At 63.9% G+C, this 27,618-nt stretch overlaps 2 protein-coding genes across 5 annotated transcripts in view; one reads left to right on the forward strand and one right to left on the reverse strand.

The window, feature by feature from the left end:
• Nucleotides 1–5,817: 5,817 nt before the first annotated feature.
• Nucleotides 5,818–8,238, forward strand: GPX4 (glutathione peroxidase 4). 2 transcript variants are annotated; one of them, XM_029215992.1, is made up of 7 exons: nucleotides 5,818–5,943; nucleotides 6,935–7,029; nucleotides 7,107–7,251; nucleotides 7,383–7,534; nucleotides 7,650–7,674; nucleotides 7,834–7,893; nucleotides 7,966–8,238. In XM_029215992.1, the coding sequence occupies exons 1-7, from the start codon at nucleotides 5,860–5,862 to the stop codon at nucleotides 7,996–7,998; spliced, it is 594 nt and encodes a 197-aa protein (XP_029071825.1). In that variant the 5' UTR covers nucleotides 5,818–5,859; the 3' UTR covers nucleotides 7,999–8,238. The 2 variants fall into 2 exon arrangements, with proteins under 2 accessions (XP_029071825.1, XP_029071824.1); XM_029215991.1 differs by lacking the exon at nucleotides 5,818–5,943 and adding an exon at nucleotides 6,428–6,601 and having other exon boundaries at nucleotides 7,966–8,219.
• A 1,085-nt stretch (nucleotides 8,239–9,323) lies between these two features.
• Nucleotides 9,324–27,618, reverse strand: part of SBNO2 (strawberry notch homolog 2) — a 43,945-nt gene continuing 25,650 nt past the window's right edge. Inside the window, exons 5-32 of one of the 3 annotated variants that reach the window (XM_029215988.1) lie at nucleotides 23,352–23,513; nucleotides 22,100–22,183; nucleotides 21,712–21,808; nucleotides 21,234–21,388; nucleotides 20,994–21,127; nucleotides 20,823–20,913; nucleotides 20,586–20,729; nucleotides 18,931–19,048; nucleotides 18,544–18,649; nucleotides 17,972–18,125; nucleotides 17,071–17,247; nucleotides 16,485–16,582; nucleotides 15,654–15,736; nucleotides 14,558–14,749; nucleotides 14,142–14,311; nucleotides 13,455–13,586; nucleotides 12,858–12,993; nucleotides 12,672–12,784; nucleotides 12,473–12,544; nucleotides 12,253–12,361; nucleotides 12,075–12,149; nucleotides 11,841–11,984; nucleotides 11,669–11,763; nucleotides 11,503–11,595; nucleotides 11,214–11,345; nucleotides 10,921–10,997; nucleotides 10,631–10,821; nucleotides 9,324–10,508 (exon numbers count right to left, since the gene is read on the reverse strand). In XM_029215988.1, coding sequence (XP_029071821.1) covers nucleotides 10,030–10,508; nucleotides 10,631–10,821; nucleotides 10,921–10,997; nucleotides 11,214–11,345; nucleotides 11,503–11,595; nucleotides 11,669–11,763; nucleotides 11,841–11,984; nucleotides 12,075–12,149; nucleotides 12,253–12,361; nucleotides 12,473–12,544; nucleotides 12,672–12,784; nucleotides 12,858–12,993; nucleotides 13,455–13,586; nucleotides 14,142–14,311; nucleotides 14,558–14,749; nucleotides 15,654–15,736; nucleotides 16,485–16,582; nucleotides 17,071–17,247; nucleotides 17,972–18,125; nucleotides 18,544–18,649; nucleotides 18,931–19,048; nucleotides 20,586–20,729; nucleotides 20,823–20,913; nucleotides 20,994–21,127; nucleotides 21,234–21,388; nucleotides 21,712–21,808; nucleotides 22,100–22,183; nucleotides 23,352–23,513 — 3,813 coding nt within the window. In that variant the 3' untranslated portion in view covers nucleotides 9,324–10,029. Of the gene's footprint in view, nucleotides 10,509–10,630; nucleotides 10,822–10,920; nucleotides 10,998–11,213; nucleotides 11,346–11,502; nucleotides 11,596–11,668; nucleotides 11,764–11,840; nucleotides 11,988–12,074; nucleotides 12,150–12,252; nucleotides 12,362–12,472; nucleotides 12,545–12,671; nucleotides 12,785–12,857; nucleotides 12,994–13,454; nucleotides 13,587–14,141; nucleotides 14,312–14,557; nucleotides 14,750–15,653; nucleotides 15,737–16,484; nucleotides 16,583–17,070; nucleotides 17,248–17,971; nucleotides 18,126–18,543; nucleotides 18,650–18,930; nucleotides 19,049–20,585; nucleotides 20,730–20,822; nucleotides 20,914–20,993; nucleotides 21,128–21,233; nucleotides 21,389–21,711; nucleotides 21,809–22,099; nucleotides 22,184–23,351; nucleotides 23,514–27,618 lie in introns of all 3 variants that reach the window. The other 2 variants (XM_029215989.1, XM_029215987.1) reach the window with 2 other exon arrangements.

A 27,618-nucleotide genomic window follows, 5' to 3' on the forward strand; every position in this document is an offset into this window, starting at 1 on the left:
AATCCAGAGAACAGAGGCGAAGTGTGGGCGGGGAAACTGAGGCCTTGACTGGGTCAGGGGTCTGCTCAGCTCCCGGGGACCGTCGGGCGGCCTAAGAGGCGCTCCATGAGTGTTTGTGCGTCCAATTGTAGGGGGTTTTCTCAGTTGGCTCAGGGCTACGTACAACTTAATGCCCCCGAGCCTCAGTTTCCCCTCTGTACAATGGAAATAAAGTGTCCCCATTTTAGAGGGTTAGCTGGGGATCTAAGGAGATGGTCGTACTTGGGAGGCGCTTGGAATAGTTCCTGGTGCTTATGAAATGCTTCCACCTCTGTCTTCCCCCTCTCCTGTCCCGTGAGCCCCAGCCCAGCCCCTGCCTGGATACCCCACAGCCCCCAAGACTGCATGTTTTTACAGTCCGCATCTGCCCCTGCCCCCGAGTTCGTACAGGAGGTTTGCCCACCCCTGCCGAGCCCAGTGCCTCTGCATTGGTAACTTCTCATTCAGTAATGCATTCATTCAATGATTCAATGTTTAATGAGCAACCACAGGGACAGTGAAAAAAACAGGCCAAGCACCCTTACATGCCAGGGAGAGACAGGACAGAAACAGTGAACATAATAAGTAAATAATAAAGTATGTTAGAAGGTGACAATGCTGTGGAAGAAGAAATATACCAGGCTGAGGGAGACGGGAGGTTTGCAGTCCCAAATGTGGTCAGGGAAGGGAATTCCCTGGCGGTCCAGTAGTTAGGACTCCGTGCTTTCAGTGCCGAAGGCCCAGGTTTAATCCCTGGTGGGGGAAACTAAGATCCCACACGCCGCTCGGCCAGAAAAAAACAAGAAAAAAAAATGTGGTCAAGGAAGTTTCCAGCAAAAACCCAAAGGGTGAGAGGGTAGGAGCCGTGGGGATGTCTGGAGGAAAGTGTATCAGGCAGGGGTGCAGTGTGTGCAAAGGCCCTGAGGCTGGACCATGCCTGGTTGTGTTGGCAGCAAGGAGGCCGGTGGTGGGGGAGGGGTGGGAGAAGAGGTCAGAGGTCAGGTGGGGCAGATCCTGGGAGGCCTTGCTGGTTGGGTTGAAAAGTTCAGGTTTGCAAACATTTTCAGCATCTCTGCGGGGCAGAAGCAGGGAGACCAGGGAGGGGGCTGAGGAAGACCGTTCTGGCCAGAGATAGGTATGGCTCCAAGGGAAGTGTGAGCAGCAGGCAGGTCCAGGGTGTCCGGAGGGCAGTGCCCACAGGATCTGCAGGTGGACAGGATGTGGAGATGAGAGACGCAGAGGCGGGCAGAGGAGGGAGAGCGACTGGGGTGGGAAGGTGTGGGGCGGCTTGGGAGGGGGTCTTGGACGTGGTCAGCTTGGGGTTCCCAGGGGACCCTAAGGGGAGACATCCAGGGGGCAGTGGGATACAAGTCTGGAACTCGGGATGCGCTTGGAGTGGAGACAGACGTCGGTGTTGTGGGTGTACAGTGGAGACAGGAGCTGGGAGCCTGGATGAGATCACTGAGCAGATCGGAGGCTAGGCGCGAGGCTTGCCTACTTTGTTCAGAGGCCAGGAGGAGGGGAGGAAAGAGCAGAAGGTAGAGGGGTGTGGCCACCTGGGCTCCAGTCCTGACTGTGTGACCCGGGCACATTACTTAACCTCTCTGTGCCTCGATGTCCCCCCCAACTTGTAGAACAGGGACAAGAACAGCGCCCACTGCATAGGTACGTGGCTGACGATTGCAGCGCTGGCAATGCATAAGTGCTTCTTAAAAAGAATAGAGGGACTTCGCTGGCAGTGCAGTGGTTAAGAATCCGCCTGCCAACACAGGGACACAGGTTCGAGCAGCTAAGCCCGTGCACCCCATCTGCTGAGCCTGAGCTCTAGAGCCCGTGAGCCACAAATACTGAAGCCCGTGCGTCTAGAGCCCATGCTCCGCAGCAAGAGAAGCCACCACGATGAGAAGCCCGCGCACTGCAACAAGAGTAGCCCCCGCTCGCTGCAACTAGAGAAAGCCCAGGCACAGCAACAAGACCCAACGCAACCAAATATAAATAAGTAAATAAACATTAAAAAAAAAATAGAGGGTGGGTGGAAGCCAGGTGTCCAGGAGCCCAGTGAAGCAGCTGTTGGAAGGAGGAGGGACAGAGCAGCCGTCAAAGCGGATCTGAGGATTGAGCAGGGGATTGGCCAAGGGGACACTGTTTGTGACCGCAGAGGGCAGATCCAAGGATGGGGCCCGGCTGGGGGAGGCATTTATGAGAGGAAAGATATTGGAGATGTGGATGTAGCAAGGGGAACAGGGAGAGGGTCCAGAGTGGGTTTAAGACAGGACAAAGGGTGTCTGCCTAGGTGATGGGCAAATCTGGGTGGGGGAGGGGGCAGAACTGCTGGAGGATCCAGAGGGTGGCCTAGATGGTAAGGGCGGAGGGCCCAGGTGCGAGTGACAGGGGACATTAGGTAGCCTTGCTGTTCTTGGGGGCAGGGAAGAGAGAGGAGAAAGGGCTCACAGTAGCAGGCAGGCCCAACCCCAAGGCCCATGACTCAGAATCCTGCCTGTGACCGTGTGGCCTCAGCAACAGCACATGGAGTGGCAACTTTCTCCTTGGAACCTCGCCACCATGCAGCCCAACTGGCAGAGCCCAAGGTTCAGAAATCAGGCCACTGGGCTTCCCTGGTGGTGCAGTGGTTAAGAATCCCGCCAGTGCAGGGGACACAGGTTCGAGCCCTGGTCTGGGAAGATCCCACATGCCACGGAGCAACTAAGCCCGTGTGCCACAACTACTGAGCCTGCATGCCACAACTATTGCAGCCCGTGCCTAGAGCCCGTGCTCCGCAACAAGAGAAGCCACTGCACTGAGAAGCCCACACACCGCAACGAAGAGTAGCCCCTGCTCGCCACAACTAGAGAAAACCTGCGCACACCAACCAGGACCCAATGCAGCCATAAATAAATAAATTAAATAAATAACATTTTAAAAGAAGTTATATATGTATAACTGAATCACTTGCTGTACAGCAGAAATTAACACAACTTTGTAAATCAACTATACTTCAATAAAATAAATGTTTAAACAAAAAAGAAATCAGAAAAAAGAAAGAAATCAGGCCACTACCCTCACACTCCTGAGTGGGGATGTGAGATGGACCAGCGGCTGTGGGGGAGTCTGGCAGATCCTCAGATAGTTACACAGAGTTACCATGTGACCCGGCAGTTCCACTCTGAGGTGCATACCCAGCAGAAACGAACACATACGCCCACACAAAAACTTGTACAGCGTTACAAAGCCAAAAGGTGGAACAACCCATCAATGGACAAACGGATAAACGCAATATGGTCCATTCAGATAATAGGATATTACTCCGCATGAAAAGGAGAGAAGCACTGACTCACACTATAACGTGGATGAACCCTGGAGACGTGATGTTCAGTGAGAGACACCAGACGCAAGAGGCCACACAGTACATGATGTGAAACGTCTAGAGCAGGCAAATCCACAAAGAGTGGATTCATGGTTGTCAGGGGCTGGGGGAGGGGGCTGGAGGAGACTGGTAATGGGGACAGGGGGTTACTTTTTGGGGTGCTGAATGATATAAGCCAGTCACAGAAAGTGAAGTACTGTCTGATTCCACTCATATGAGGTCCCTAGAGAAGTCAAATTCATAGAGACAGGAGGTAGACGGTGGGGGCCAGGGGCTGGGGGGTTGACTACAAATGCAGATGGGGTTTCTTTCTGGGGTGATGAGAATGTTCTAGAATTAGATAGTGGTGATGGTTCCACAACGTTGTGAATATACTAGAAATGACTTAATTGTACACTTTGGTTAAAATGGTGAATTTATGTTATGTGGATTTTAACTCAATTAAAAACATTTTTTTTTCTAAGAAGAAATCAGGCCCTGGTTCCGGAAAGGCCTCTGGCTGGTAAGCAACTCAGCGTCCCCACTGGGGGACACAGGCACTTTGGTCACCACAGGGGAGCCTCGCTGGAGCCTTGAGACTTCCCCAGGATTCCACTGCTCCTCTGTAAAGTGGGGAAAGTGTGGAAAAGCGGTGAAACCCAGGCACAAATCTCAGAGCAAGTGGGACCACAGTGGGCAGCTCATCCTGCCCAGTTCTGCTCTTATTTTAACTGGCCTGAAGTCAGGAATGGGCTGAGGCCTTGCTCCATCTCTCCCCCTTGGTGGGCTCCAAGGGGAGGGAAGGTCGCCCTGAGCTGTTTTTCTGGAAACCCTCAAGTAATTAGCCAGCCGGTGGCCATCTTCACGACAAAGTTACAGATACCAGCTGAAGGGAAACTGGGAACAGCTGAGGCTTCCCAAGGGCCACTCAGACTCACCAGGGTGGCCTGACACCCAGTGCTGCCAGGGGGCGGAAGTGAGGGGGGGGTTTCCTGAGAAGTGAGGCACCCAGTTGAGATAATGGGAGCTCCCAGCCAAGAAACGACTTCAGAAGTCGCCGGTCCCTCGTGACCAGGCTGAGAGGGAGAAGCACGTGAAGGCTATTGGGCAAGGAAGGAATGTAGCAACCTGGTCCCGGGGATCCTGTCCCCTTTGCCACCAAACTCGGCCGTCTAAGCCCTGGGTTGGCCTGGGTTGGGGCAGAGGGAGGGGGCTCATTTTCTCCCCCAAAGGACCCCAGCCCCGAAAGTCCTGCCCCCAAGGCCTCTGCAGAAACGTTCACCGGGAGGGTCCAAGAAGGAGAGAGAAGTTCACGGGCAGCACAACACCCTCCTGGCCGCAGGTCAACGTCCAGCCACGGCTGGGGGTGGGGGCAGCCAGGCCGGTGTGGAATTCTGTGACTCAGGTCCCGAGAATGGGGTGGGTCTGGGCGGTGGCCAAACGCCTGAGCCTCGAGTGGAAATGAGCTTGGAACCAAGCCAGCGGGAGCCCCAACCCGAACCGCACGCTGTGTCACGTTGCAAATGACAACAGATCCCTCTGGGCTGGCGCTTTCCTTGCAAAGCACACACCTGCGCGTCCTCCAGGAGAAAGGGGGGCGGGACCACAGGGTAAACTGCTAACGGCCCTCCCCAGGGCTCACGTGTCACTTATATAAGCAGCTAAGGCGGCGGTGTCCAAGGGCGGCGACACTCGGCTCTGTGCTGACGGCGCACCCTGCAGCAGGGACGCCACCATCCGGGGCTGTCGCCTTAGGTGACCCCCAGGCCCTCGCAGCGACACCGCAGCCCGAGTGGGGAGGTCTCCGACACCCAGCGTGGTTTTATTTACATTAAAAACAAAAACCACGGGCTTCCCTGGTGGCGCAGTGGTTGAGAGTCCGCCTGCCGATGCAGGAGACACGGGTTCGTGCCCCGGTCCGGGAAGATCCCACATGCCGCGGAGCGGCTAGACCTATGTCCGCTGAGCCTGCGCGTCCGGAGCCTGTGCTCCGCAACGGGAGAGGCCACAACAGTGGGAGGCCCGCGTACCGCAAAAAAAACCCCAAAAAAACCAAAACAAAAAAACAGTTTTCAATGAGCTGGGGCGAGTTTTCTGAGAGTTCGAGCCAGCCCACCCACCCCTCCCCCACCCCTCCCCCTCCCCCCCGCCACGGGTTTCCAGTAGTATCTGAAGTTGTCGGGCATCCCTCAGTGCAGATAACTGTTCGCAAGCCTTCACCGCACCGCTGGCGTCTACGTTGCCACCCGCCCGCCGATGAGCATGCGCAGTCACAGCGACGAAAACCGCCGTCGGGCCCCGGCCCCGCCCAGCCAGCACCCCCCCGGCCCCGTATTGGCTGGCGCAGGCACGCGTATGCAGAGCCGACGCACCCAACCAATGAGGGCGCTGGAAGGCGTGGTCTAGGGCAGGGAGGCGAGGCGCGCCGGCGCGCGTCCATTGGTCGGCTCGGCGAGGGGAGGAGCGCTGCCTCCGGGGGAGCCCCCGCTGCCGCCGCGATGAGTTTCAACCGCCTGTGTCGTCTGCTGAAGCCGACGCTTCTTTGCGGGGCCCTGGCCGTGCCCGGCCTGGCCAGCACCATGGTGAGCGCGGCGCCACTGGCCGTTGGGCGGGCGCGCGGCCTGCCTTACGGCGCGCGGGGCCGCGGCGACCTTGGACGTGGGGCGCCGGCCTCGGGCGCGCGGACAGCGCTCGGCGCCCCGTCCGCGGCCGTCGGGGCCGTGGGTAGCGCGCGGGCCGGGGTCACGGTCCGAGTCTCGGTGGGGAACCAGGGACAGGGCTGGGCGGTCGGGACCCCCGGGTGGGCGCCCCAGACGCACAGAAGCTGCAGCGTCGGGACAGCTGGGGGAGGCGTCGTTGGCCACTGGAGCCCTGCCTGCGGCCCGGAGAGCGGGGGTGTCCGACGGGGTGGAAATCCGGGATCACGCGCCACGGGGCGTCACTGCCCCTCCCCCGCCCTAAGCGCCCCGGGGCCCCGCGCGGTGGCGTCACAGAGGAGCGGCCCAGCGCCCTTGGCTACCGACCCTTTGTCCCCTGGGCGCGGCGCTCGGTGGGCACAGGTGCGGCCGGAGACTGGCGGGCATGGGCCGCGCAGCCGCCGGCTCCCCGGGTCGTCGCAGGCAGCGGCGCCGGTTGCTGGCCGGGCGGCGGCGCCGAGCCCCCCGGAGGCGGAGGGCTCGAAAGTGCTGTCGCAGGAGGGCGCGCCCCCGGCTTCCGCCGACTCCCAAGAGCCCTGGGCAGGTGGGGCCCGCGGCCGGGAAAAGAGGCTGCGGCAGCGAGTCCCAAGACCTGGTGCGCGCGGGGCCCCCACACCCGCGGGCGGCGTCCCCACCCGCTGGGGTACCTGGCGGGGTTCCGAACACTTCCTGGGTCTCAGTGTCTACGGTCAAATGTGCCCTGCTGTGAAGGGGAGCGTGCGCCTTTGAGGAGGTGGAGCCTCCCCTTTTACTTGCCCCAGGACTCCGGTTTTCCTCCCTCGGCGAGCTGGGCGAGCGAGCTGGGCGAGCGGGCCGGGCGGCCGCGGGCTCCAGGCCCCGAGGTCCGCCGGCCACTCGTTATGCCCTTGTCTTGCAGTGCACGTCCCGCGACGACTGGCGCAGTGCTCGCTCCATGCACGAATTCTCAGCTAAGGACATCGACGGGCACATGGTTAACCTGGACAAGTACCGGTGGGTACCTGCCCACTTGGTGGAGGGAGCAGGGGGAAGGTCGCGGCCATGACCTGACCGCCTTGTCCTGCCTCCAGGGACTACGTGTGCATCATCACCAATGTGGCCTCGCAATGAGGCAAGACGGAGGTAAACTACACTCAGCTGGTCGACCTGCACGCCCGATTCGCTGAGCGTGGTTTACGGATCCTGGCCTTCCCTTGCAACCAGTTCGGGAAGCAGGTGCGTCATACCTGGCCCTGGATGTCCCTGTGTCCCTGTGTGCAGGCGTGGGGAGAGAGACTCTCTGTGGAAGCGGGAGCCAAAGGAGTACAGGCTCCTCCCTACTCACCCCAGCACCCCTGTCTGCACAGGAGCCAGGGAGTAACGCCGAGATCAAAGAGTTCGCTGCTGGCCATAACGTCAAATTCGACATGTTCAGCAAGATCTGTGTGAATGGGGATGATGCCCACCCACTGTGGAAGTGGATGAAAGTCCAGCCCAAGGGGAGGGGCATGCTGGGAAAGTGAGTTGGGGGCCGAGGCGGGGAGCGGGGGGGGGGGGTGGGGAGGGCTCCCCGGGGGCAAGGGGGGGTCTGCAGCTGCCACGGGATTCCTCACGATCTCACGCTTCTTTTCTAGTGCCATCAAATGGAACTTCACCAAGGTAAGGCATGCTGGGGGCCTGGGGGACGGGGACAGACCCAGCCACAGCTGGGCTGCTTTGAGGGTCCCTGGCCCTGACCTAAATGGGGCGGTGCATGGGGACTGCTGGCTCGCCCCAGCCCCATGGTGGCCTCGGGTCCTGACACGGCCTCCCCTGCAGTTCCTCATTGACAAGAACGGCTGTGTGGTGAAGCGGTACGGTCCCATGGAAGAGCCCCTGGTAGGTGTCTGTTGGGGAGCCTGCCCGGGAGGGCCCTGGGAAGAGGCGCCCCTGACCCCCTTTCCCCCGCAGGTGATAGAGAAGGACCTGCCGTGCTACCTCTAGCTCCACAAGCGTGCTCCCCCAACCCGAGCCTGCTGCCTGTGCCCCTCGGAGCCTTCCACCCGGCGTCCATGATGGTCTGCCTGAAAACCAGCCCCTGGTGGGGCAGACCCGAGAACCCGGCGTGCACCCCTGCCGGAGGAAGGTTCCTCCGCCCGGCTCACGGCTCGGCAACCCCACCCCCTGCTGCCTTGTGGGAATAAAACACACAATACAAATTGACTTGCTTGTTGCTTTTGCTTACTTGGGGGGTGGGGGGTGTCTTGTCCCAGGCCCCTCTGGGCTCAGGTGCAGGTGTAGTCAGCTCCCCAGGCTGGGGGGCGGGGGATGTGGGAGGTGGAGTTCCCTCGGGGTTCAGAGGGCTGCACCTGCCCTGCTGCCCCAGCTGCTAATCTCCTCAGCCCAGCCAGGGCAGAGCTGATCCTGGCAGAGATGCTGCCTCCTGACTGGCCCACTGCTCTAGGCCCGCGGGGGGCCTCGGTCTCCTCCAGTGTACCCAGGTGGGAGGGTCAGGCGACCTGGGCCTTGTGGGCCTGCCTACTGGAGGCCCATTGCACCTGAGCTGGGCGTTGGGCCCAGCTGGGCACCAAGCCCGCCTCGCGGTGAGGACACGGAGTCTGCACCAGGCCTGCCCACGGGCTTCACCTGGCAGAGAGAGCCCCCCCAGGAAGGCTGGTGGGCACAGCCTACCTGCCTCCACCTCAGGAGAGCCATCCTGGTGAGAGTTGTGGGGGGCACAGCTGTAGAGTGGCTGAGCCGCTCTACCAGGGCCTGCTTCTACCAGGGTCTCCCGACTCCCACCCACCAGTCCGCCTCCTGGCTGGGGGCAGCCCCCTCCCATTTCCGGGCCAGAGGCCGGGCATGCTCCCCACAGCTTCCAGGAAGGGCCTGGCGTCCAGTCCTGCCTTCCCGACTGGGCCCAGCTCTTGGGCTCTCCTGTCCCCAGGCTGCCCCGCCTGCCTCAACCAACAAACACCCCGAGGAAGACCTGGAAAGAAACCAAGGCAGAGCCCGCAGTCCTGAACACAGGGTTCTGAACGAGCCCAGGCGGCTCACGTCTCGGTGGGCAGGAGGCAGCAGTGTCTGCTCCAAGACGCCTGGGGCCTGGTACGGCCAGTGCAGAGGCAGCTGGCCTGCTATCCTGGTGCCAGGACCACGCAGCGGACAAACAGCCTCCTGGGGCGGGTGTCTCCCCGAGCCTGGCCCCGGTCATCCAGAAGGCCAGGCGCTGTGGGTGGCGTGAGGCAGCAGAGGGAGCGCCAGCAGCCTCCCCAGACCACCGTACGGCCCCTCCCCGCCGTTCCTGCAGGCCAGAGCAGCAGACAGCCTGGGAAGTAGTGAAAAGGCACATATATTTAAAAAAGATCTCTTTACATATATACACTTGAATTCATTATAAATACACATAGAAACCAGGGGGCCACCCACCAGCTCCGCAGGAGATTCCAGGCCCTGGGAGAGGTGGCTGGGCAATAATTTAGGGCACAGAGAGCAGGGAGGGGGTTGCATATATTAATAGAAGATCTGCCCCACGGAGCCCCCCAGAGGCGGTGGGGCCCTGAGCACCTGGGGTTTCCTGAGTTTCCAGCTCTTGGGGCCACCCAGTTTTGTGGATTTCAGGGCTGACCGGGCCTGGTAAGGTGGGTGGGGTGGGAGCCCCAACCCCGGCCTGGAAGGGGGCAGCAGAGGACAGAGGCACAGAGGAGGCCCCCCACCCCCAGGCCCTGCCTGGCCCCTGAGTGTCCTGAGTGGGGCCTGCGCATGGCCACTGCCCACCAGGCAGGGCTTGGAGGGCACCCCCAGGGCCGGCAGTGTCTCGAGCGTCTGCCCAGGCACCGGTGGGAAGGCACTGCAGTGGAGGCCTCGGGAGGCCGGAGGAAGGGACCCTGGCCCCGCCTCAAAGGGCTCCGGGCCCTGCCTGCTCCTCTCAGTAGTCCGCAGGGCTGTTGGCCCTAATCACCACCCGCTTCCCCGGTGTAGACAGGGCGCCTATTATAGATAAATAAGTTTCGTGCGGGAAGGATGCCCCGGGGCCTAGGAGTTGGGGAAGGGGGGGCTGAACTGGATGACGCTCTGCCGCTCGGCGCCCCCGCTGCCCTCCGGCGCGCCTGCTGCCCCCCCGCCGGCGCCCAGCAGGCCGGGGGGCTCAGGGGGCGGCGCGGCATTGAGGGAGCGCAGCATATCCTCCAGCACCTCCTTGAAGTTGATGTCGCAACCCTGGTGCAGGAGCGCCGCGGGGTCAGCCGGGGCGTCGGGGACACCCAGCAGCAGGCCGCCGGGGCCGGGGGCCGGGGCCGGGAAGGCGAAGGGCGAGGGCGGCGGGAAGGCCTGGGCCGGCGGACTGTACGTGAGGTCCAGGACCTCGCCAGGGCCGCAGGGCAGCGCGAGCGGGCGTGGGGCGGGCGGCAGCGCGGGGAGACCCTGGGCGCGCGCCTGCTTGCGCTTCACATCGGTGTCCATGAGCTGCAGCTCCTGCAGGACGCGGCGCACACAGGCCTCGGGGATCTTGATGCCTGCGGGGTGGGGGCGGGGCTGGCGGTCAGGGCCCGAGGGGCGGGGCGGGGCGGGGCGGGGCAGGGCGCCCCCTCCCGGCGGGACACCCCCCTCCCCAACCCCGCCTGCGCCCACCGCTCACCAACTTGCTTCTTCTTGTCCTTGGTCTTGAGGCGCACGATCTGCAGGTAGCTGCTGCTGGTGACATCGGCCATGACGGCGGCGATGCGACCCCACACGCGCAGCAGGGCCCCGCACAGCATGTAGTGGTGTCGCAGCCTCAGGCCCTGCGCGCAGTCCTTGCCCTCCTGCACCAGCCGGCAGTGCCGGTTCCTGCGCGGGGACCACGGCTCAGACCAGCTGCGGCATGGGCGTGGGCGAGCCCCCCCCCACCCCCCCCCCCACTCCCCCCGGGCTGCCCTGGGCCCTCACCATGTGGTGTGGCTGCAGTGAGTCAGCGAGAAGGTGTAGCTGCTCTCCCAGTGCTCTCTGGCCTCCTCCGCTGTCACCTGTGGACACAGCCGGTTGAGCCCCTGGACCGCGGCCTGTCCATGCCCCCCAGCGCGCAGGTGGGGAACAGGAGGTCCGAAGGCCCCAGGCCCGCTCATCCTGCACCTGGCGGCCAGGGCAGCGGAGCATGGAGGTGGAGGGCCAGCCTGGGGGCTGCAGAAGACGGGCGCGCCAGGGGCACAGTGGGGGCGCACTGCGGGGCCGTCGGGGCCTACCCGGTGAAACCTCCGGCACAGGCTGTCTAAGGTCTCCAGCTGGCTCTGCCGCCCGATGTTGGGCTTGTACACGGTGAAGAGCTTGCCGCGGTTCTGCTGGGCCAGCAGGCAGCTGGGCTTGTTGCCGCGGACCTGGGTGGGGGCGTGTGTGAGGCTGGGGCTGCGCCGCACGTGCTGGGCAGGGGTCCCCACAGTGTGCGGACCCGCGCAGCCCGCCGCCCTCCCCTCCCGGCCCACCAGCCAGGGTCCTGCCCGTGGGGGTGCGCCGGGGGCTTGCTGGGGGGCCCACCTTGTAGGAGAGGTAGAAGCCGTCGTGGGTGCCCATCAGCTCCAGCGACCGGGCATAGGCCTCCTCCCACTTCAGGCCGCGGTCCACGCTGATCTGCGGACACGCAGGCATCAGGGGGGGGTGGGGGTGAGGGGAGGGGGTGGGGCGGGCGGGTGCAGCCGCTCACCTTGTAGAAGACCACCTGCCCATCCTGCGGGTGCCCGGGGGCCAGGAACACCTGCTGGCTCTCCTCGTAGATCTCGTCAATGCCAGGGGCAAGGTCTGGGGAGGGCAAGTGGGGTCAGCGGCTGGTCTGGGGGCCCGGGCCCGGGAGGAAGGGCATCCCCAGCGGGGCTCACCCAGGATGCCCATGTCGTATTTGCCCTCCTTCTTGTCGGCGGCGATGAGGTGGTCGAAGGTGTCGGAGAAGTACTGGAAGAGCGTGTTCTGCTTGTGCACCTCCAGCCCCAGGATGCGGTTGAGGAACTTGCTGATGGAGCAGTCTGCTGGTGACAGGGGGCCTCAGGCTGCGTCCAGCCGGCACCCCCCGTCCACCCACCCGGGAGGTGCGGGGCCGGGGGCATGGGACTCACCCTTCTCCACGTCCAGGCAGCCGGACCGGGACTCGCGCCCGCCGATGCCGACGGACAGCAGCCCCTGCTTCATGTCTGTGGGGAGGGAGAGCCTCGCACGCCTGCCCGCCCCAGCCCACGGGGCCTCCCCCTCATGACCCGTGTCCCCCTGCGGTGTGGGGAGGGTCCACCAACTCACCACGGAAGAAGGCGGCGTCCCCTCCAGGGTAGCCCTGGGGCAGCGGCACCTTGCTCTCTGTCTGGCTTAGGATGGTGGTGAGGACGCAGCTGAGCGCCCGGGCGCCGTACTGTGGGGAGGGGTGAGGGCCGTGGGCCGCATCAGAGGCTGGGGCACCCCAGGTCTCGGGGTCCTGGCACCCCGAGGACCCTCCTCTCCTGGGCTCTCCCACCTCGGGTACCTTGTTCTCAAAGTTGTACTTGCTCAGGTCACGGGACTCGGTGGCTCGGCGGTCCCCGTGGGTCAGAGCCCCCTGCCCGGGATGGGGGAAGCGGTCACACGTTGCCCACCTGGTGCTCCTCCCTGCGCCCTCCGCCCTCCCCAGGGAGCCTCCCCGCCCAGTCCCACACCCAGCCCCCCCCCTCCGCCCACAGGCTCACCAGGCTCTCCAGCCTCTTGGCCACGATGGAGGCAAACCTGCGCTCCCCGGCCAGCTCTGAGATGAGGAAGATGTACTCGGGCGCGGAGACCTGGTTGGAGCGGTGGGTCCGGCCTGGAGGCAGAGAGGGCTTTTAGGGACCAGGCACGCCCCGGGGTGGGGCGGCCTGGGGCGGGGCGGGGCTCACCAAACTGCTGGATGGCCCGGTCGGCGCTCCAGGGCAACTCCAGCGTCATGTGCACCCGGCGCCGTTGGTTCGGTACCCGGCGGTCGGCTTGGAGGGAGATGCCGGAGCTGGAGGCCTCTGAGATGATGGCCACGAGCTAGAGGGACGTGGACGGGGACAGGTCTGTGGGGCGGCAGGGCGGGCAGCCTGCTCCTCCTCGCCCCGCACCCTGCGTGCCCTGGCTCAACCGGCTGCACCTGGGGGGACCCACACAGGAAGTTCAGACGTGTGTGTCCGTGAAGGTGTCTCCGAAGGCTTAGAATGGAATCTGGACCATCCCGGGTCACCCCTGGAGGGTCTGCCTGCCCTGTGGACATCAGCTCCCACGGGGCAGCCCAGAGAAGCGGTGGGCCAGGCACCAACACCGGGCGCGTGGGACTCAGGCTGAAGGCGGGGCTGGCCGGGGGGCGCTGTGAGGGCCCCACACAGGCACAGGAGCACAGCACACACCCCCACACACAGCTGGTGGTCCTCCAGCCAGCCGCTCGGGACCCCTGTGCCTCCCAGCCCATGCCCTGGTGCACAGGGGTGCCCTCCAGGCACAGCCCCGCACCCCACCTTCTCTCCGCTCATGAAGCGCTCCTTCTCCCTGAGGTTCACGTGGTCGATGGAGAGGCCCTGCTCCGCCCGGGACTCGAAGGCCACCGTCCCGTCGGACCTGGACACCACGCGGCCCTTCCTGCCAGTCATCTGTGGCCGTGGTGGGGGCAAGGGGACAGGCTGTCAGCCGCTGTGGTCGCCCAGGGGCTGGTCCCCGTGGGCCTCAGTTTCCCTGTCCCCCCACCTGGGACCCTGGCGCTCTTGGGTGTGTGTGGCAGGGGGCTGCCAGGACCCGGCCTCTTGCCAGGCTCGGGTGCCCACGGGGCCATCAGCAGGAATGTTAACTGCCATCTTCCTAAGTTTTTTTATGGCAACCCAGCCACCTGAGCCAAGATGAAACTGAGGTGGCACCAGAGGGACGTCCCAGGAAAGAGCACAGGAGCACAGGGGGCAAGAAGGACGGGAGCGGGAACAGGGTGGGGGACGGGGTCGGGGATCAGGCCTGGGAGCCCTGGCCCAGGGGGGCGTGCGGGGGAGGTGGGCGTGGGGGGGAGGTGGGCATGGAGCTGGGCGGCAGTGGCTGAAGGGGTAGTGCAGGACACGGGACGCTGGACCCAGCAGCCGCAGCACCGCCCCACCCCCACCCCCACCCCCCCGGCTCCACCGCCACCGCCAAGCTGGCCACCAGGGAGCACCAGAGCTCACCTCCGCCACGCACTCCGGACCCCCGAGCTGGTCAATGAGCTCGTCCAGGGTGTTGACGGGCAGCTCCCGGCCCAGCACCTGCACCTTGGCCAGCAGGTCCTGCTTCAGCCGCTCCACCCGCTCCAGGACACCGGGGCCGTGCAGGTCCCGTGGTGGGGGACACAGGGGGCCTGTGGGGCCAGAGGGTCAACGGGGACTGTCCAGGCCGCCTGCCCACGGCCCTGTTCCCAGCCCTGGCCCTTGAGGATGACGGGGGTCTCTGGGGAGCGGGGCTGAGCCAGGGGTCCAGAACCTTCTCCCTAAGCCCCACCAGCCCTTGCCAGCCGCGCGCCCCGACCCCCGCACTCGGAGCCTGAGAAGCAGGAACGTGGGAGGAGGACCTGGGGGGAGGGCATGGGGGTGGCCGCGGCCCTCACCGCGGTCGTCGGCTGGGAGCCCAATGGCGTCCACGATGACCACGTCATCATCCATCAGGGACTCGGGGGAGGAGTGGAAGTCGCTGTCCAGGCCGCCGTCCGACTCCGTGCTGCTGTCGTCACTGACGCGGATCACGCCCGCTGCGTCACACGCCAGCCTGGGCACCTTGGCCCCACGGCCCCGCGGCCGCCCTGCAGGGGAGCAGCCAGGGGTCACTGCCGCCTGGCCCCGCGCCTTTGTCCTGGCGGCACGGTCTGGGGACAGGCCCGGGTGCCAGGATGGTCAGGGCTCAGGGCCAGAGCCCCCTGCTCCATCCACCTTTGGCAGGTCTGGGCTCTGCTGGTGGCCAGGGCACAGCGTAAAGGGGCACCTCTAACATCCCTGCCAGACTTCCTGACACGGCAGTGTGTCCTCGGGTGGTGCCTGGGGAGGCCACACGCCCACCCTCACAGGGTGGCCCTGGGTGGGTCGGCCAGAGGATGAGCCCAGGCCCTGATGGGGTGATGGTCCAGGGGCCTACGTAACTAAGCTACCATCCAGGACACCCAGGAGGCCGGTCCCAGGAAGTGGGAGGAGCAGGACTGGGCCCCCAAGGCTGGCCGTGTACTCTCAGGTAAGTTGCTTGGCCTCTCTGAGCCCTACTTCCCCCCTGGGCGTGGATGCTCAGCCTTTGCCTAGAACAGCGGGCAGTGCATGCCAGAAGGTGCTATGAGGCCACTCCCCCATCCCGGGGTGCTTTTAAGGGCTCCATCCTAGTCCCTGGACCAGTGTGGTTCTGGCCTCCGGTTCACTTTCACCTGGAGAGCGCGAGGCCCCGCCTTCTGGAGGTGAGGCTAGAGGCCGTGGGGATGCGCTAGCCACACCCCCATCCTGCAGCGCTGGGGTTTTTAGCTGACTGAGCAAGCTGCCCTGGAGGGTTGGGGAGGGCATCAGGGGTCAGGCCACGTGGCTGTGCAGCCAGCAGCAGAGGGGGCAGCGGGAGTGACAGCCTGACCCAGATCAAGGCTCAGAAAGGAGGGAGGCCGGAGGGAGGCGGCAGGAGCAAGGGAGGAGGCCACAAGGCGCCCGAGGTCCAGGCGGGCGGCAGGCGCTTACTTTTTCGCTTACTGCCCGGTCCTCTCTCTCGCTTCCTCTTGGTTGAAGGAAAGTGCTTCTGAATTAGCGACAGAAAGACGCCTCTGAAAGTGAGAAGCAGAGTTTATTTTCGCTGGGAGACCTGGAGGGGTTGGGTCCCGTGTGTGGGTTTGCTCTGGTGGGGACACCCAGTGCCAGGGGGCCCCGCGGGTGGGTCTGGGTGCAGGGACTCAGAGAAGGCGCGTGGGAGGGGAAAGGAGCTGCAAGGACAGGGGGGCGGGGGTCCCACGTGGTGGGCAATGGACGGAGCGTGGGTGGGAAGCTGGGTGGGGCTCCCGCCGTCAAAGGGCCCACAGCTCTGCCCACACACGCTGACGGGCCGAGGGGGAGGCTCCCAGGATGGGGTCCCAGGGGAAGGGAGGTGATGCTGGGCTGAGGGGGAGGGGCCAGGATGAGGTGAGCCAGGCAAGGGGCCTCGTGCTGGGACCCTCACCCAGGGTGGGAAGGGAGGCCAGGGGCTTCGGGGACCAGCAAGGCCAGTCCCTAAAATCAGTGTCGTCCTTGAAACGGCACGGTTCCCACGTGGGGAGGGGGGGTGGGTGCAGGCACCGGGAAGCCTCATTCTAAAGCCCTGGGACCCTCGGCCAGCGCCCTCCGAGTCCTGGGGTCCCCACGGTTACCCTTTCTGGCTTTACGATGCGAGATGGGCCTAAGGTCACTTAGGACCGGGGCGCTCCCTAGGCTGGGAATACAGGCAGGGCCAGGCCACAGGTCGGCCCCAGGGTGGGTCGCACAGGAAGGGGTCCCCGGCATAGCCCCCACCCTCCCCACCGGGCCGCAGGCATCACTCACTCGGCAGCGGACACGAAGCCATCAAGCTGGCCCTCCTTCTCGCCCAGCACCTCCCGGGTACGCGCCTCACCCGTGGACTGCAGCCCGATAACCACGCACTGCGGGGGTGGGTGGCGGTGAGCAGAGGCCTGCCCACCAGCCCCGGAGTGTGGGCCCCAGAGGGGCCCCCAGGGAAGCCCCAGGCCCCACACCGGCCCTGTCCCAGCAGCCGAAACCCAGGGCGGGCCTCAGTCTCTCCCTTCTCCCACCCCCGTGTCCCTCGGGCTGCCAGGCCCCGACAAGCCCAGATCTACCTGGAAAGTCCACCTGGCAGCCCACAGCCAGCCTCAGCTCCCGGACCCCCACCCCCATCCTCTGCCCTGTTCTTTCTTGGGACTCGCCAGCCCAGCCTGCACACGGGGAGCCTGGGGTAAGGCGGGACCAGAACCTTCCGGGCCTCAGCATTGCCCTCACCAGCCCCATCCTTGCGGGTTCAGCCCAGCCACACGCAGGCTCCTTTGCGATCCTGAGGCTGACACGGCGTGCCGGGTTCTGCCCACTCGCCCCTGACACAGGGATGCAGGGGGCCCGGCACAGCCCAGCTCACCTTGTCCCTGGCCAGCTCCTCCCGGGCCAGCTCCACCAGCCGGCGCACCTTGGCGGCAACACATAGGTACTTGAAGAAGCGCTGGTGGGCCGACCAGAACTGGCCCCACAGGGACTTGCGTGACTCCAGGCCGATCCAGTCGGCTGCCTGCTGGAACACGCCCAGGGCCTCGGCCCACTGAAATGACACACCTGGCTGAGCTCACTACCACCGTCTCTGCCCGGACCCCGGCTGCCCCCGCCCCGTGGAAATGTGGGCCAGGGAAGGGGGGCTGTAAGTAGAGCAACAAGGAGGCCCTGGCAATAGCTGGACGGTCGGAAATGTTAAGAAACAACAAGTGTGATGCTGGTGAGACCGTGGTGGAATGGCGCTCGTGCAGCCCAGGGGTGGGTGGACACCGCCTCCGGAGGCAGCGGGGATACCCTCCCTGCCAGCTCCCTGCCAGCGGCCTCTGACTCTCCACACCTCAGACCAGGGTCTCGCTGGGGTGGTCCTGCCCCCAGGGGACACCGGGCCATGTCTGGGGCATCTGTGGCTGTCACACTGGGGGGATCCAGGCATCAAGCAGGTGGGTCCAGGGAGGTGCTCCCACCCCGCAGCGCCCAGGACGGCCCCACGGAGACAGAAAATGGCCACCAGCTCTGGGTTCTGTCCTGGGGGCAATGTGCTCACGAAATCGTGGGGAGGGGAGGCGGGGATGCGGGCGTACAGTCCGTACAGAATCCCCAACTTGAACAGGATCAAGATGCTGGGCTCCTGCCAAAGACCGAGGCGGGTGGGCCAGGTGCTCCCTCCTGTCCAGTCTGACTAATCCCTGTGGTGTCTTAAGGGCAGACGCTGAAGGTGACGGGGGCGTAACTCCAAGGGGACATGCAGGCTGTCCACTCAGTCAGAGGCTCACCAGCAGGGCCGCCCGGTTGTAGATGTGCTCGAAGGCCGGGGCCAGCGGGATCTCTTCGATGCGGAAGGTGACGCCAGAGAAGCTGAGCTGGCGTGCGATGTACATGCCGCTGACCTTCATGTCCATGGCCACGATCTCCATGGCGCCCACACCCCTGCAGGTGAACACAGGCTGCCTGGGCAACGGCCTGGGACCACATGCTAGGCCCCACCCAGGGACAGAGCAACCCGGGGAGGGGCTGTCACCCAGCACTGAGCCCTGGAGAGCGAGGAAGGGCCAGGTGCATGGAGCAGAGAGCACTTGCAAAGGCCCTGTGGTCACCAAGGGCCTGGTGGGCCTTGGAAACAGACAGAAGGTAGTCTGCCTGGACCAAGGTGGGGCCTGCGCGGGAGCAGGAAAAGTGGGGAGGAGGCCCTTTCCCCCCGAGACCGATGGGAAGTACTAGGCAGAAGAAGGATAGGATTTGCATTTTAAGATCTCTCTGGCTGCCAGAGGAGCATGGGCAGGGGTGAGGGTGACACCTGGCCCCCGCTCCCATCATGTGGGGGATGGGCACGGGGTAAAGCGCGCACCTCTTCTCGATGGCATGCAGAAATTCCTCGAAGGTCCGGAAGGGTGTGCCCTCGCCCCAGATACCCAGGCGGCTCATGTAGATCATGTTCCGGGGCTCAGAGGCACCTGGGGGAAGGGGGAGCCACCGTCAGCTCCTCCGACCTGCGAAGGTCAGGGGCCTCAGGTGTGGCCCCAGAAATGGCACGAGGGCCAGGAATGGGGACCTGAGGCTCTCGGGAAAGTGCCCACGGCCAGCTGGCAGAAGGGAGGCCCCTGACAGGGGTTGGTGTCTGAGAACAGGACCTGGCAGGAGCTGGGCTGCAGACCAGACGCCCCCCCCCACTCTCTCCCACACACAGCTGCGCCAGGGCAGGCATCACTCGCTCATCGATGACCAGGCCCCTCACCTGTGGCGCTGGCGTAGACCACCCTGGCCAGGGGCAGCTTGTTCTGCAGGTCCAGCACGGCCTTGCCCATCTTGGTGGAGCTGGCGTTCTTGGCTTTGTGGCACTCGTCAAACACAATCTGGGGTGGGCGTGGGTTAAGGACTGTTCTGGAAGGCGGGCCGCCCCACAGACCCACCACGACACCCTAGGTGGTCCCTTCCTGGTTGGGGGGAACTCCGGAAGGTGCCTGGGGGGATCTGGCCACAGGGTGGGGTCCTTGGGGTGTGTGAGGCCACCAAAGCCAGAGGGAAACAGCCTCTAGGCCCCGAACAATGTGGACAGGAATTGGAAGACACAGAAAGTTCTTAATGTCTTCAGGGGAAAAAGCACAAGTTACAGACAAGTATGTCTGTCACGAACCTACCTGAAAGGCAAGGTGTGAGTGCCACATGCATGCGCACGTGTCCACACGTAGGTACAGGGGTTCGACGGAGGATCAGCGGAAACGTGAGTGAGGTTAGCCCGATGCCATCAGGCAGCCCCCGAGGTGTAGCATCAGTAACCCTGCTGCTTCTTCTGGCTCATGGGAGCTCTGAACAGACTATGCCTCGTGAACAGAGGGCCCACAGGCCTTGTCTCATCAGAGGGGGCGAGGGGAGCTTCGGGAAAGTGCACTCACCCCACTTCTGAGAACAAGGGTGAATCCCAGGGAGATAGAGCCCGAGGGTCCTCTAAGGGCCCCTGCAGAAATCCGCAGGGGAAGCTGTGGCCCCTCTGTGTGTGTGTGTGTGTGTGTGTGTGTGTGTGTGTGTGTGTGTGTGTAGGGGGGGAGCAGCTGGGGAGAAGGCCGAGGGGGATTGGCCTGAAGGCTGTTACTGGTAAGAGGAATGTGTGAAACAAGAAAACGTTAACACCAGACACACATCAGACTCTAGCTTATAGTCCCCTATACTTCTTTTTCCTACAGCTTGATGGACATTCCTCTTTTTTTTTTTTTTTTTTTTTTGGCCACACCAGGCAGCTTGCGAAATCTCAGTTCCCCAACCAGGTATCAAACCCGTGCCCCCTGCATCGGAAGCAGGGAGTCCTAACCACTGGACCACCAGGGTAGTCCCTGGTGGACTTTCCTATGCTTTGTTTCCTACAGTTCGGTGGGAGCAAAAAGAAAGTGATCTCAGGCTGAAAAGCAAAGGAGGGAGACGCCTGGGGCTTCGGCCCAGTCAGGAAGGGCCTGGGACCCACAGCAGCTGGCAGAGCTAGAGCAGCGGGGCCTCTGGCCTAGCTGTGCTCTGGCTCTCCTGGACTGCCTCCCGCCCCGCCCCGACGGAGCCTGGGTGGGACCAGGTTGGGGGCCGGACAAGGACGGGGGAGGAAGTGCTCTGCGCCCCCAGACCTCGGGCCCCGCCGCCCGCGGTGTCGCAGCAAACACCACCCCGACCCTGTGGTTACGGGTCTGGCCGGCTGGAGCCAGGAGGCTGAGCCAGACGGCCAGGGGCGGGTAACAGCTGGCCCTGAGGGCGAGCCTGCGCCACCAGGCCCTCCCTTCCGGGAATTCCTCCCGCGCTTCCGCACCCTCCGGCACCGGCCAGGACCAAGGCCTCCCGGCCCCCTGCACTCGGCTCCGCCCCTCCCGGCCCCCTGCGCTCGGCCCCGCCCCCGCATCACGGCCAGGATACCACGCCATCGAAGGCCTCCCCACACCACTCCAGGATCTGCCGGATGCGCGTGCGGTGCTGCCCGCCTGCCTGGCTCTCCCCGATCAGGGCGGAGTAGGTGGCAAAGAGGACGCCCTCTGAGGTAGTGTTGTCGCCGTACTTGATCTGGGGAGAGGGCCAGGCATCGGTGGGCGCCGGGGAATAGCCACGCCCGCACTCCGGGACCCCCTACCAGGCGGGGGGCTGCGGGCCACCCACCTTGCTCAGCGCGTGCACCGCGATGCCAGGGGCGGCGATGTCCCGAAGGTCGCGCTCCGCATCGTACTTGAGATCATTGGAGACGCTGAACCTGCGGGTGCGGGCCAGCAGGCTTCAGGAACCCCCTGCCCACCTGCCGGCCCACCCCATGCCCAGGGAGGGACAGCTCACCACAAGGCCTTCTTTCTGCCCCGCAGGTAGTTCTCCAGGATGATGCCGGCCACCGTGCGGCCCTTGCCCACACCCGCGCCATCGCCGATAAGGAAGCCCGCGCGCTGCCCACCGGGGAGCAGGACCTCGTGTTGCTGCGGGGGTGGGGGAGGAGACGGGGGGCAGCGTGCGGCAGGGTCAGGGTGGGCACTGAGACCCCCCCACGCCGGACGCAGACCTGCTGGGAGACCCTGGGATCACCTGGCAGGCGTAGGTGATGGCCTCTAGCTGCAAGGCGGAAAGGGCTCCGCTGTCGGAGGAGGCCAGGGCGAGGGCGTAGGTGATGTCCGGCGGCGGAACGCTGGACAGAGTGCTGGTCTCCACCACGCGGTCCGGGTGCTGCTTCCCAAGCTTGGCTAGAGGGGCATGGGGGCGGTGGGGCAGGTCAGGGGCGTGGTCTGGACAGGGTTGGGGGCGTGGCCCATCGATGCAGAGCAGGAAGGCGGCTGACCTCTCCACTGCCCCCTCCGCCTATGTGCCGAGTGAGGAGCACAACCCCGATTACAGAACCGCCCCTCCGGAGCCCGCCCACAGCTCCCACACCTGCCTTGGCAGTTTAAGGGGCCCTGGGACCTTCAGGGACCCCGGAGATGGGCGCCCCTGGCCGGAGGACGCAGACCCCGTGAGGCTGTGCAGCCCGGTGATCGCTGCTGGGGGTCTTCTCCCACAGCACACTCACACTTGGATGGCACGTAGTCGGCGTAGGTCTCCGCGTGGCCCAGCTCCTCCGCCTCATCCTCCTCAGCTTCGTCGTCCTCCTCGGGGTGACTCTGAGACTGAGGGCAAGGTGCTGTCATGCTGGGGACAGTACTGTCCCCTGCACCACGCCAGCCTCCCTGCCCGGATCAGGAGCCTGGTCCACCAGCCAGCCCAATGACTTGGGGCAATAGGGAGAGGTCCCCCCTCCTCGCATGATGCCTCCCTGGGACCTCAGTTTCCCCATCTGTATAATGGGAAGACCATGCTTCTAAGCCGGCCCAGGGCCCGCATACAGCAGGTGCCTGAGGGAGTGGCCCTCCCTGATCCCCAGGAGGGATGGGCAGGGGTAGGGAAGGGGCCTGGCTCACCTGGTAGCTGACGAGAAGTGGAGTGCTGGAGAGAGAGGACACAGGGTCCTCAAGGCCTGTAAATGGCCCGCTGGGCAGGAACAGCTGGAGGGGAGAGGCAGGGAGAGTAGGCATGAGACTGCAGGCCACAGGTGGGGAGGAAGTGCCTCTATGGGCCCCCCGGCCTCCAGGGGGGCTCGCCTTGTGGTCCTCAAGCCCCTCAGCTGGCCACCGGCCTCCTTCCTGTTGCCCGCCCATCTAGATCTGATAGATACATAAGTACTTGGGATACATAAAGTACTAGATAAACAGGTACTAGGAATGCAACGTAAAACACGATAAATAGAATTTGCACTGCTGTATGTTATATATGAAAGTTCTTAAAGTAAACCCTAGGGGTTCTCGGCACAAGGAAAAAATACGGTTTTTACTTCTTTAATTTTTTTTTTTTTTTTTTTTGGGCACACTGTGTGGCTTGTGGGATCTTAGTTCCCTGACCAGGGACTGAATTCATGCCCTCAGCAGTGAAAGTGCCGAGTCCTAACCACTGGACCGCCAGGGAATTCCCTCTATTTCTTTAATTCTGTATCTATATGAGACTATGGATGTTCACTGACTTGTCATCATTTCATGATGTATGCAAGTCAAATCACCATTCTGTATGTACACTTTAAACTTACTGCTGAATGTCAATCATATCTCAATAAAACTGGAAGGAAAAAAAACACAAAGTTTTTTTGAAACGAAAATGAAATGGAAGTGAGGTACAGGGAGGTCTGAAACCTACTCTCAATTCCCTCTCCCTTTTTTTTTTTTGAATTAACGAAAACAAACAAACAGCTGCAGACGCAGGTTCCTGGAAGGCTGACTCAGGTTCCCGCAGGCAGGGCTGGCCGCAGCAGCAGTGGGCGTGGCGTTTCAGCTGCCCGCCCGGGCCTCAGGTTCCTGGGAGGCTGGGAACCGGTAGGAGGGCCCTGGCGAGGCGAGGATGGGCCTGGGTCGCCTGCCGCACCTACTCTGGGCACTTCGTATCCCCCTGCCAGCCCCAGACTGGGCCCAGACCCTTCCCGAGGGCCCGGGGGTTTCATGGGCACTGAACCCGTCAGGGCATCTAGGCATATGCCCACCGGTGTCCACTAGTGTATGCCGGGCTCCCCGGAGCCCCTCTTCCCCCTGGGGAGCCCCTGCATCTTCTGGCCTACATGGGAGACATGAGCACCCTCGAGCGACACCCTCCTCCGTGTCTGTTCGGCCGAGGATGGGGCACACTGACCTTGTCGTGGGTGGAGGGGCCAGTGCTCACGTCCCAGATGGTGGGCACCTGGCTGAGGCTGTCGGCGGGCAGGAAGTCAGGTGTGTCTGCGATGTCCGAGAGGGAGTCCACGGACGAGGAGAAGATGGAGGCATTGGAGAGGTCATCGAGGTACGAGGAGTCCTGCAAGACAGGCCGGGTGAGGGCAGCTGTGAGGCCCAGCCACACGGTGGATGCTGCTCTGCCACAGAAAGGGGTGACGCACTGACACTCGCTACAGCGTGGACGGACCCTGAGAACACGACGCCCAGTGAGAGAAGCCAGACACAGAAGGACCCACGGTGTGTGATTCCACTGATGGGAAACGTCCAGAACAGGCAGATCCAAAGAGACAGAGAGGGGGTTCCTGGTTGTCAGGGACTGGGGAGGGTGTGGGGTGACTGCTGATGGGGACGGGGCTTCTCTTTGGGGCCATGAGAATGTTCTGGAACTAAACAGAGGTGATGGTTGCCCGACTCTGTGAATGCACTGGAAACACTGAATTATGCAATTCAAATGGGTCAGTTTTACAATATGTGAACTGTATCAATAAAGCTGTTTGAAAAGAAAAAAGGAAAAAGGCAAGTGGAGGTGAGAGAAACCAGACCCCACAGGCTCTGCGCTGGACTCTACTCAGGGGACACCGGGAGAAGGTGATGGACACCCCGTGCCTGCCCTGGCCCATCCCCATGGAGGAGGTGACACCGGTGTAGGGATGCCAGGACGCACGGACCGCCACAGCTTCAGGAGACATCTGCTGCTGTGGAGGTTACAGTTTCTAAACCTAAATTTAAAGGGAATCGGGGGACTTCCCTGGTGGTCCAGTGGTAGAAAATCCGCCTTCCAATGCAGGGGACGGGGCTTCGATCCCTGGGTGGGGAACTGAGCCCGCACGCCACAACTACTGAGCTTGTGCGCCTTAACTAGAGAGCCCGCATGCCGCAAACTACAGAGCCCACGCGCCCTGGAGCCCGCATGCCACAACTAGAGAGAGAAAACCAGCACATCACAACTAGAGAGAAGCCTGCGTGCCGCAACGAAGATCCAACGCAGCCAAAATAAATAAATAAAAATAAATAAACAAAGGGAATCAGGTGCAGCGCCGGGGGGTCCCGTACCGGCCTCCCTCCCTCCCAGCCCTGGTCGCAGGCATGGAGCTCCTGAGTGTGCCTGGCCTGTGCTGGACGTGGGGACATGCAGAGAGAGCCCCTTGGGGCTTCTGGACCAGGGTCCCCTGCAGTGCCCCGCTGGGTCACGGTGCCCACACCGCCTGCCACCTGGGGAGGGCAGTGCAGCACAGCCCCCTGTGCCCAGAGCTGGGGAAGGTGCAGGCCCCCCACCTCCCTTAGCCCCTCCAGGCTCAGATGTGGGGCAGCCCTCAGCCGAGCCCCCCAGGGAGGTAACCCCCCACCCCCGCCTGCCTGCCATGGGTGGAGCCAGGTGGGCTGTGGCCTCAGTGGGCCCATCAACGGGAGCATTTCCCAAGCAGGGCAGGGGCCAAGGAGGAGGGAGAGCGGCCCTCTGGGAGCCCCCAGCCGGGCGGGCTGGGACAGAGGGTGTGGTGTCCCACTAACCAGTGAGAGAAAGCCAGGAGGGTGGGCAGGGCTGACCAGTGGGGGTCTCGGGGCCCCAGGGGCTCAGATCAGTGGACTCTGGGGAGGAAGGGGGGGCCTGGGCCTAGGGTCCACCCGATGTGACCAGCTCGGGCCTGGAGGCCACAGCTGAGCTGGCTTCTGGGGGTGGAGGGCAGGTCTCCGCAGTCCCAGGTCACCGAGAACAGGTCCTTGATCTCAGCCAGTTCCCAGTCCTGCCCCACAGCCCCTCAAGGGCCGTGTTTCTGGGGCTCCCCTCCGACTGATCTGCATGGGAATCAGCCCCCCACGCCCTGGGGTACGGGGACCTCCAGGCAACACTGTCCAGCTTCCCCAGGACCCCGTGCTCAGATGCTGGTGCGTGCACAGCCCCCAACAGGCAGGCTTGAGAGCACTGTGCGAAAACGACAGCGGGCCTGGCAGGAAGGGGTGGGGCCCGCTCAGCTGGTATAAGGCTGGGGGCCCCCTGTGGACGCCTCCCACTGCCCGGGGTGCCCTGGCTCCGGCGGTTTGCAAGGAGGGCGCTCTATCCGCCAGGCCCCTCCTGGTCCCTGCCCCCTAGCCACACGCAGTCTGGTCCCACGGAAGGGGGGCAGACCCCAACCTCCCCCCACCGCCTGCAGCTGCAGGACCTGGCGACTGGGCAAGTCCAGGCGAGGAGATGGGGGCGTGGCAGACAGTGCCTAGCAGGACCAGCTCAGGCCCGGGCAGCAGCCTGGGAAGAAGCAGGAGGGGGATGCCAACCCCAGAGCAGGGAACAGGTGCTCCATGATGCTCCTTGGGGCACGCTGCACCCCCATGCGAGAGCCTGGCGACTCAACAGGCCAGAGCATCCATCTCGGGGGACACTGAAGCGGCGGCAGTGGGTCTGGCTCTGCTGACCCTGAGGCCTGCTCCCTACCCCACCCCCGGTCAGCTGGGGTCAGAGGTGGCACATCCCGAGTCTGGTGGACAACGCCAGGGAAGGGTGGGCTGCAGAAGCTGGCTGCCCAGACCCCATGAAGTGACATGGGGTAGTGACCCCCAGAGACTCCGAAGGCTGGCTGGGGTGGGGTCCGCGTACAGTCGGGGACAGCTGTCTTTGCTAAAGTCCCTCTGGAACCAGCGTGGCCCTCCCAGCGAGCGCCGCCGAGCCTGGTCAGGGTGACGATGACCCTGGAGCCCTGAGAGGTGGGCCTGCCTCCCAAAGGTGAAACAGTCACTGGGCAGTGGGCAGGGAGCCGGGCGGGACCTCAGGGGCCAGCCCCGAAGCTGGCAGAGGCAGGGGCTGAAAGGGGCGCTCGGGGGCCACCCTGTGTGAGGGCTGAGCATGGAGACCCTTCCCAGGAGGACAGCGCGCAGGTGAAGAAGCCCCCCGTGGAGGAGCCAGGAGGTCAGGTCAAGTTCAGCAGCAGGGACCCCTGGGGTGACGGTTGGGAAGGGCACCTCCCCTCCGAGGTCTCCCCCAGGGAACCCATGGCCCCAGTGTGACCACGAGAAAACACCGGACAAACCCAAACTGGGGACGTCCTGCAGGAGTCCCAGGCTGGGCTCCCCACGACTGCCCAGGGCCCCAGCCCACCCCAGGAGAGCGGGCGACACCGGCACAGCCTGGGGGCCCTGGTGCCACAGTGTTACTGGGGCAGAGGCGACGTGGGGAAGCGTGGACTCTGGGGCCCTGAGGACGACGTATGAACACGGGCCCATCAGCTGGGTTGCGGGAGGTGCTGAGGGGCTGGTCGTGGGCACACGGGGTCCCTCTGAACTGATTCACAGCCTCTCTGTAAATCTAAAACTGCTCTAAAAAATATAATTTATTAAGAAAGTGGGTGCTCTCTCCCCAGTCTGTGGACACCGTCTCCACCAGACGCCCTGATGGGCAGCTGGCATCATCTGGGGGCCCCTGGATCCTTGGAGGCAAAGGGAGGTGGGCCTCACTTGGGTCCCCAGGGGGTGGGGGTGGGGCTCCCGAGGTCCCTCTCCCTCCCCCTCCCCACCGTGGAGGGCGGGTGGCTGGATGGGAGTGAGAGTGGACCCCCCTGGTGGGCTGCCTGCCAGTGTTGGGACCTGACTCCCAGCAGCCACAGGAGACCTCCAAGATGACCCAAACCCAGAATCACCTTCCTTGGGTCCCCAGGGCCCAGTCACGGCAGGGCCGCAGCTCCCAGGCCCTCACCAGAGCCCCCAACCCAGCAGCCTGTGTCCACCCCTCCCCGGGCTCACCTCCCGACCTGCGTCCCCACCTGGAACTCCTCCGGGATCCCAGGCCCCCCTGCCCCCACTCTTCCCACTGTAGGCCCCAATGCGGGGGAGCTGGCTGGTTACCCCGACAGTTCTGGGGGGCCAGGAGGGCACAGGGTCGCCCACTGTGCTTACTGCCTCTCAGCATGTCGGGGACCCTGGACCAGCGAGGAGCTGCCCATGCAGTGACCCCCCCCACCTCATCTCTGCCACCGCCCAGCAGGCTGGGACAGGATGGCCCCCAGGCTGGACCCGGCTCTGGGTCTGCTCAGCACCCCCTCCCAGCCAGGAAAGTGACCCCAGAAACACTCTTCGGACACAGGTCCTCTCACTGGCCCTGGGCAGGGGCCCTGAGGAGGGACAGCGGGACAGAGAGACGGAGGGATGGGGACCGATCCTACCTGTCCAATCAGAGCCCGTCTCAAACCATGCCCCAC

This window comes from Monodon monoceros, unplaced genomic scaffold, assembly GCF_005190385.1.
Source record: "Monodon monoceros isolate NGI ecotype Baffin Bay Population unplaced genomic scaffold, NGI_Narwhal_1 Super_Scaffold_12, whole genome shotgun sequence".
Taxonomy (NCBI): domain Eukaryota; kingdom Metazoa; phylum Chordata; class Mammalia; order Artiodactyla; family Monodontidae; genus Monodon; species Monodon monoceros.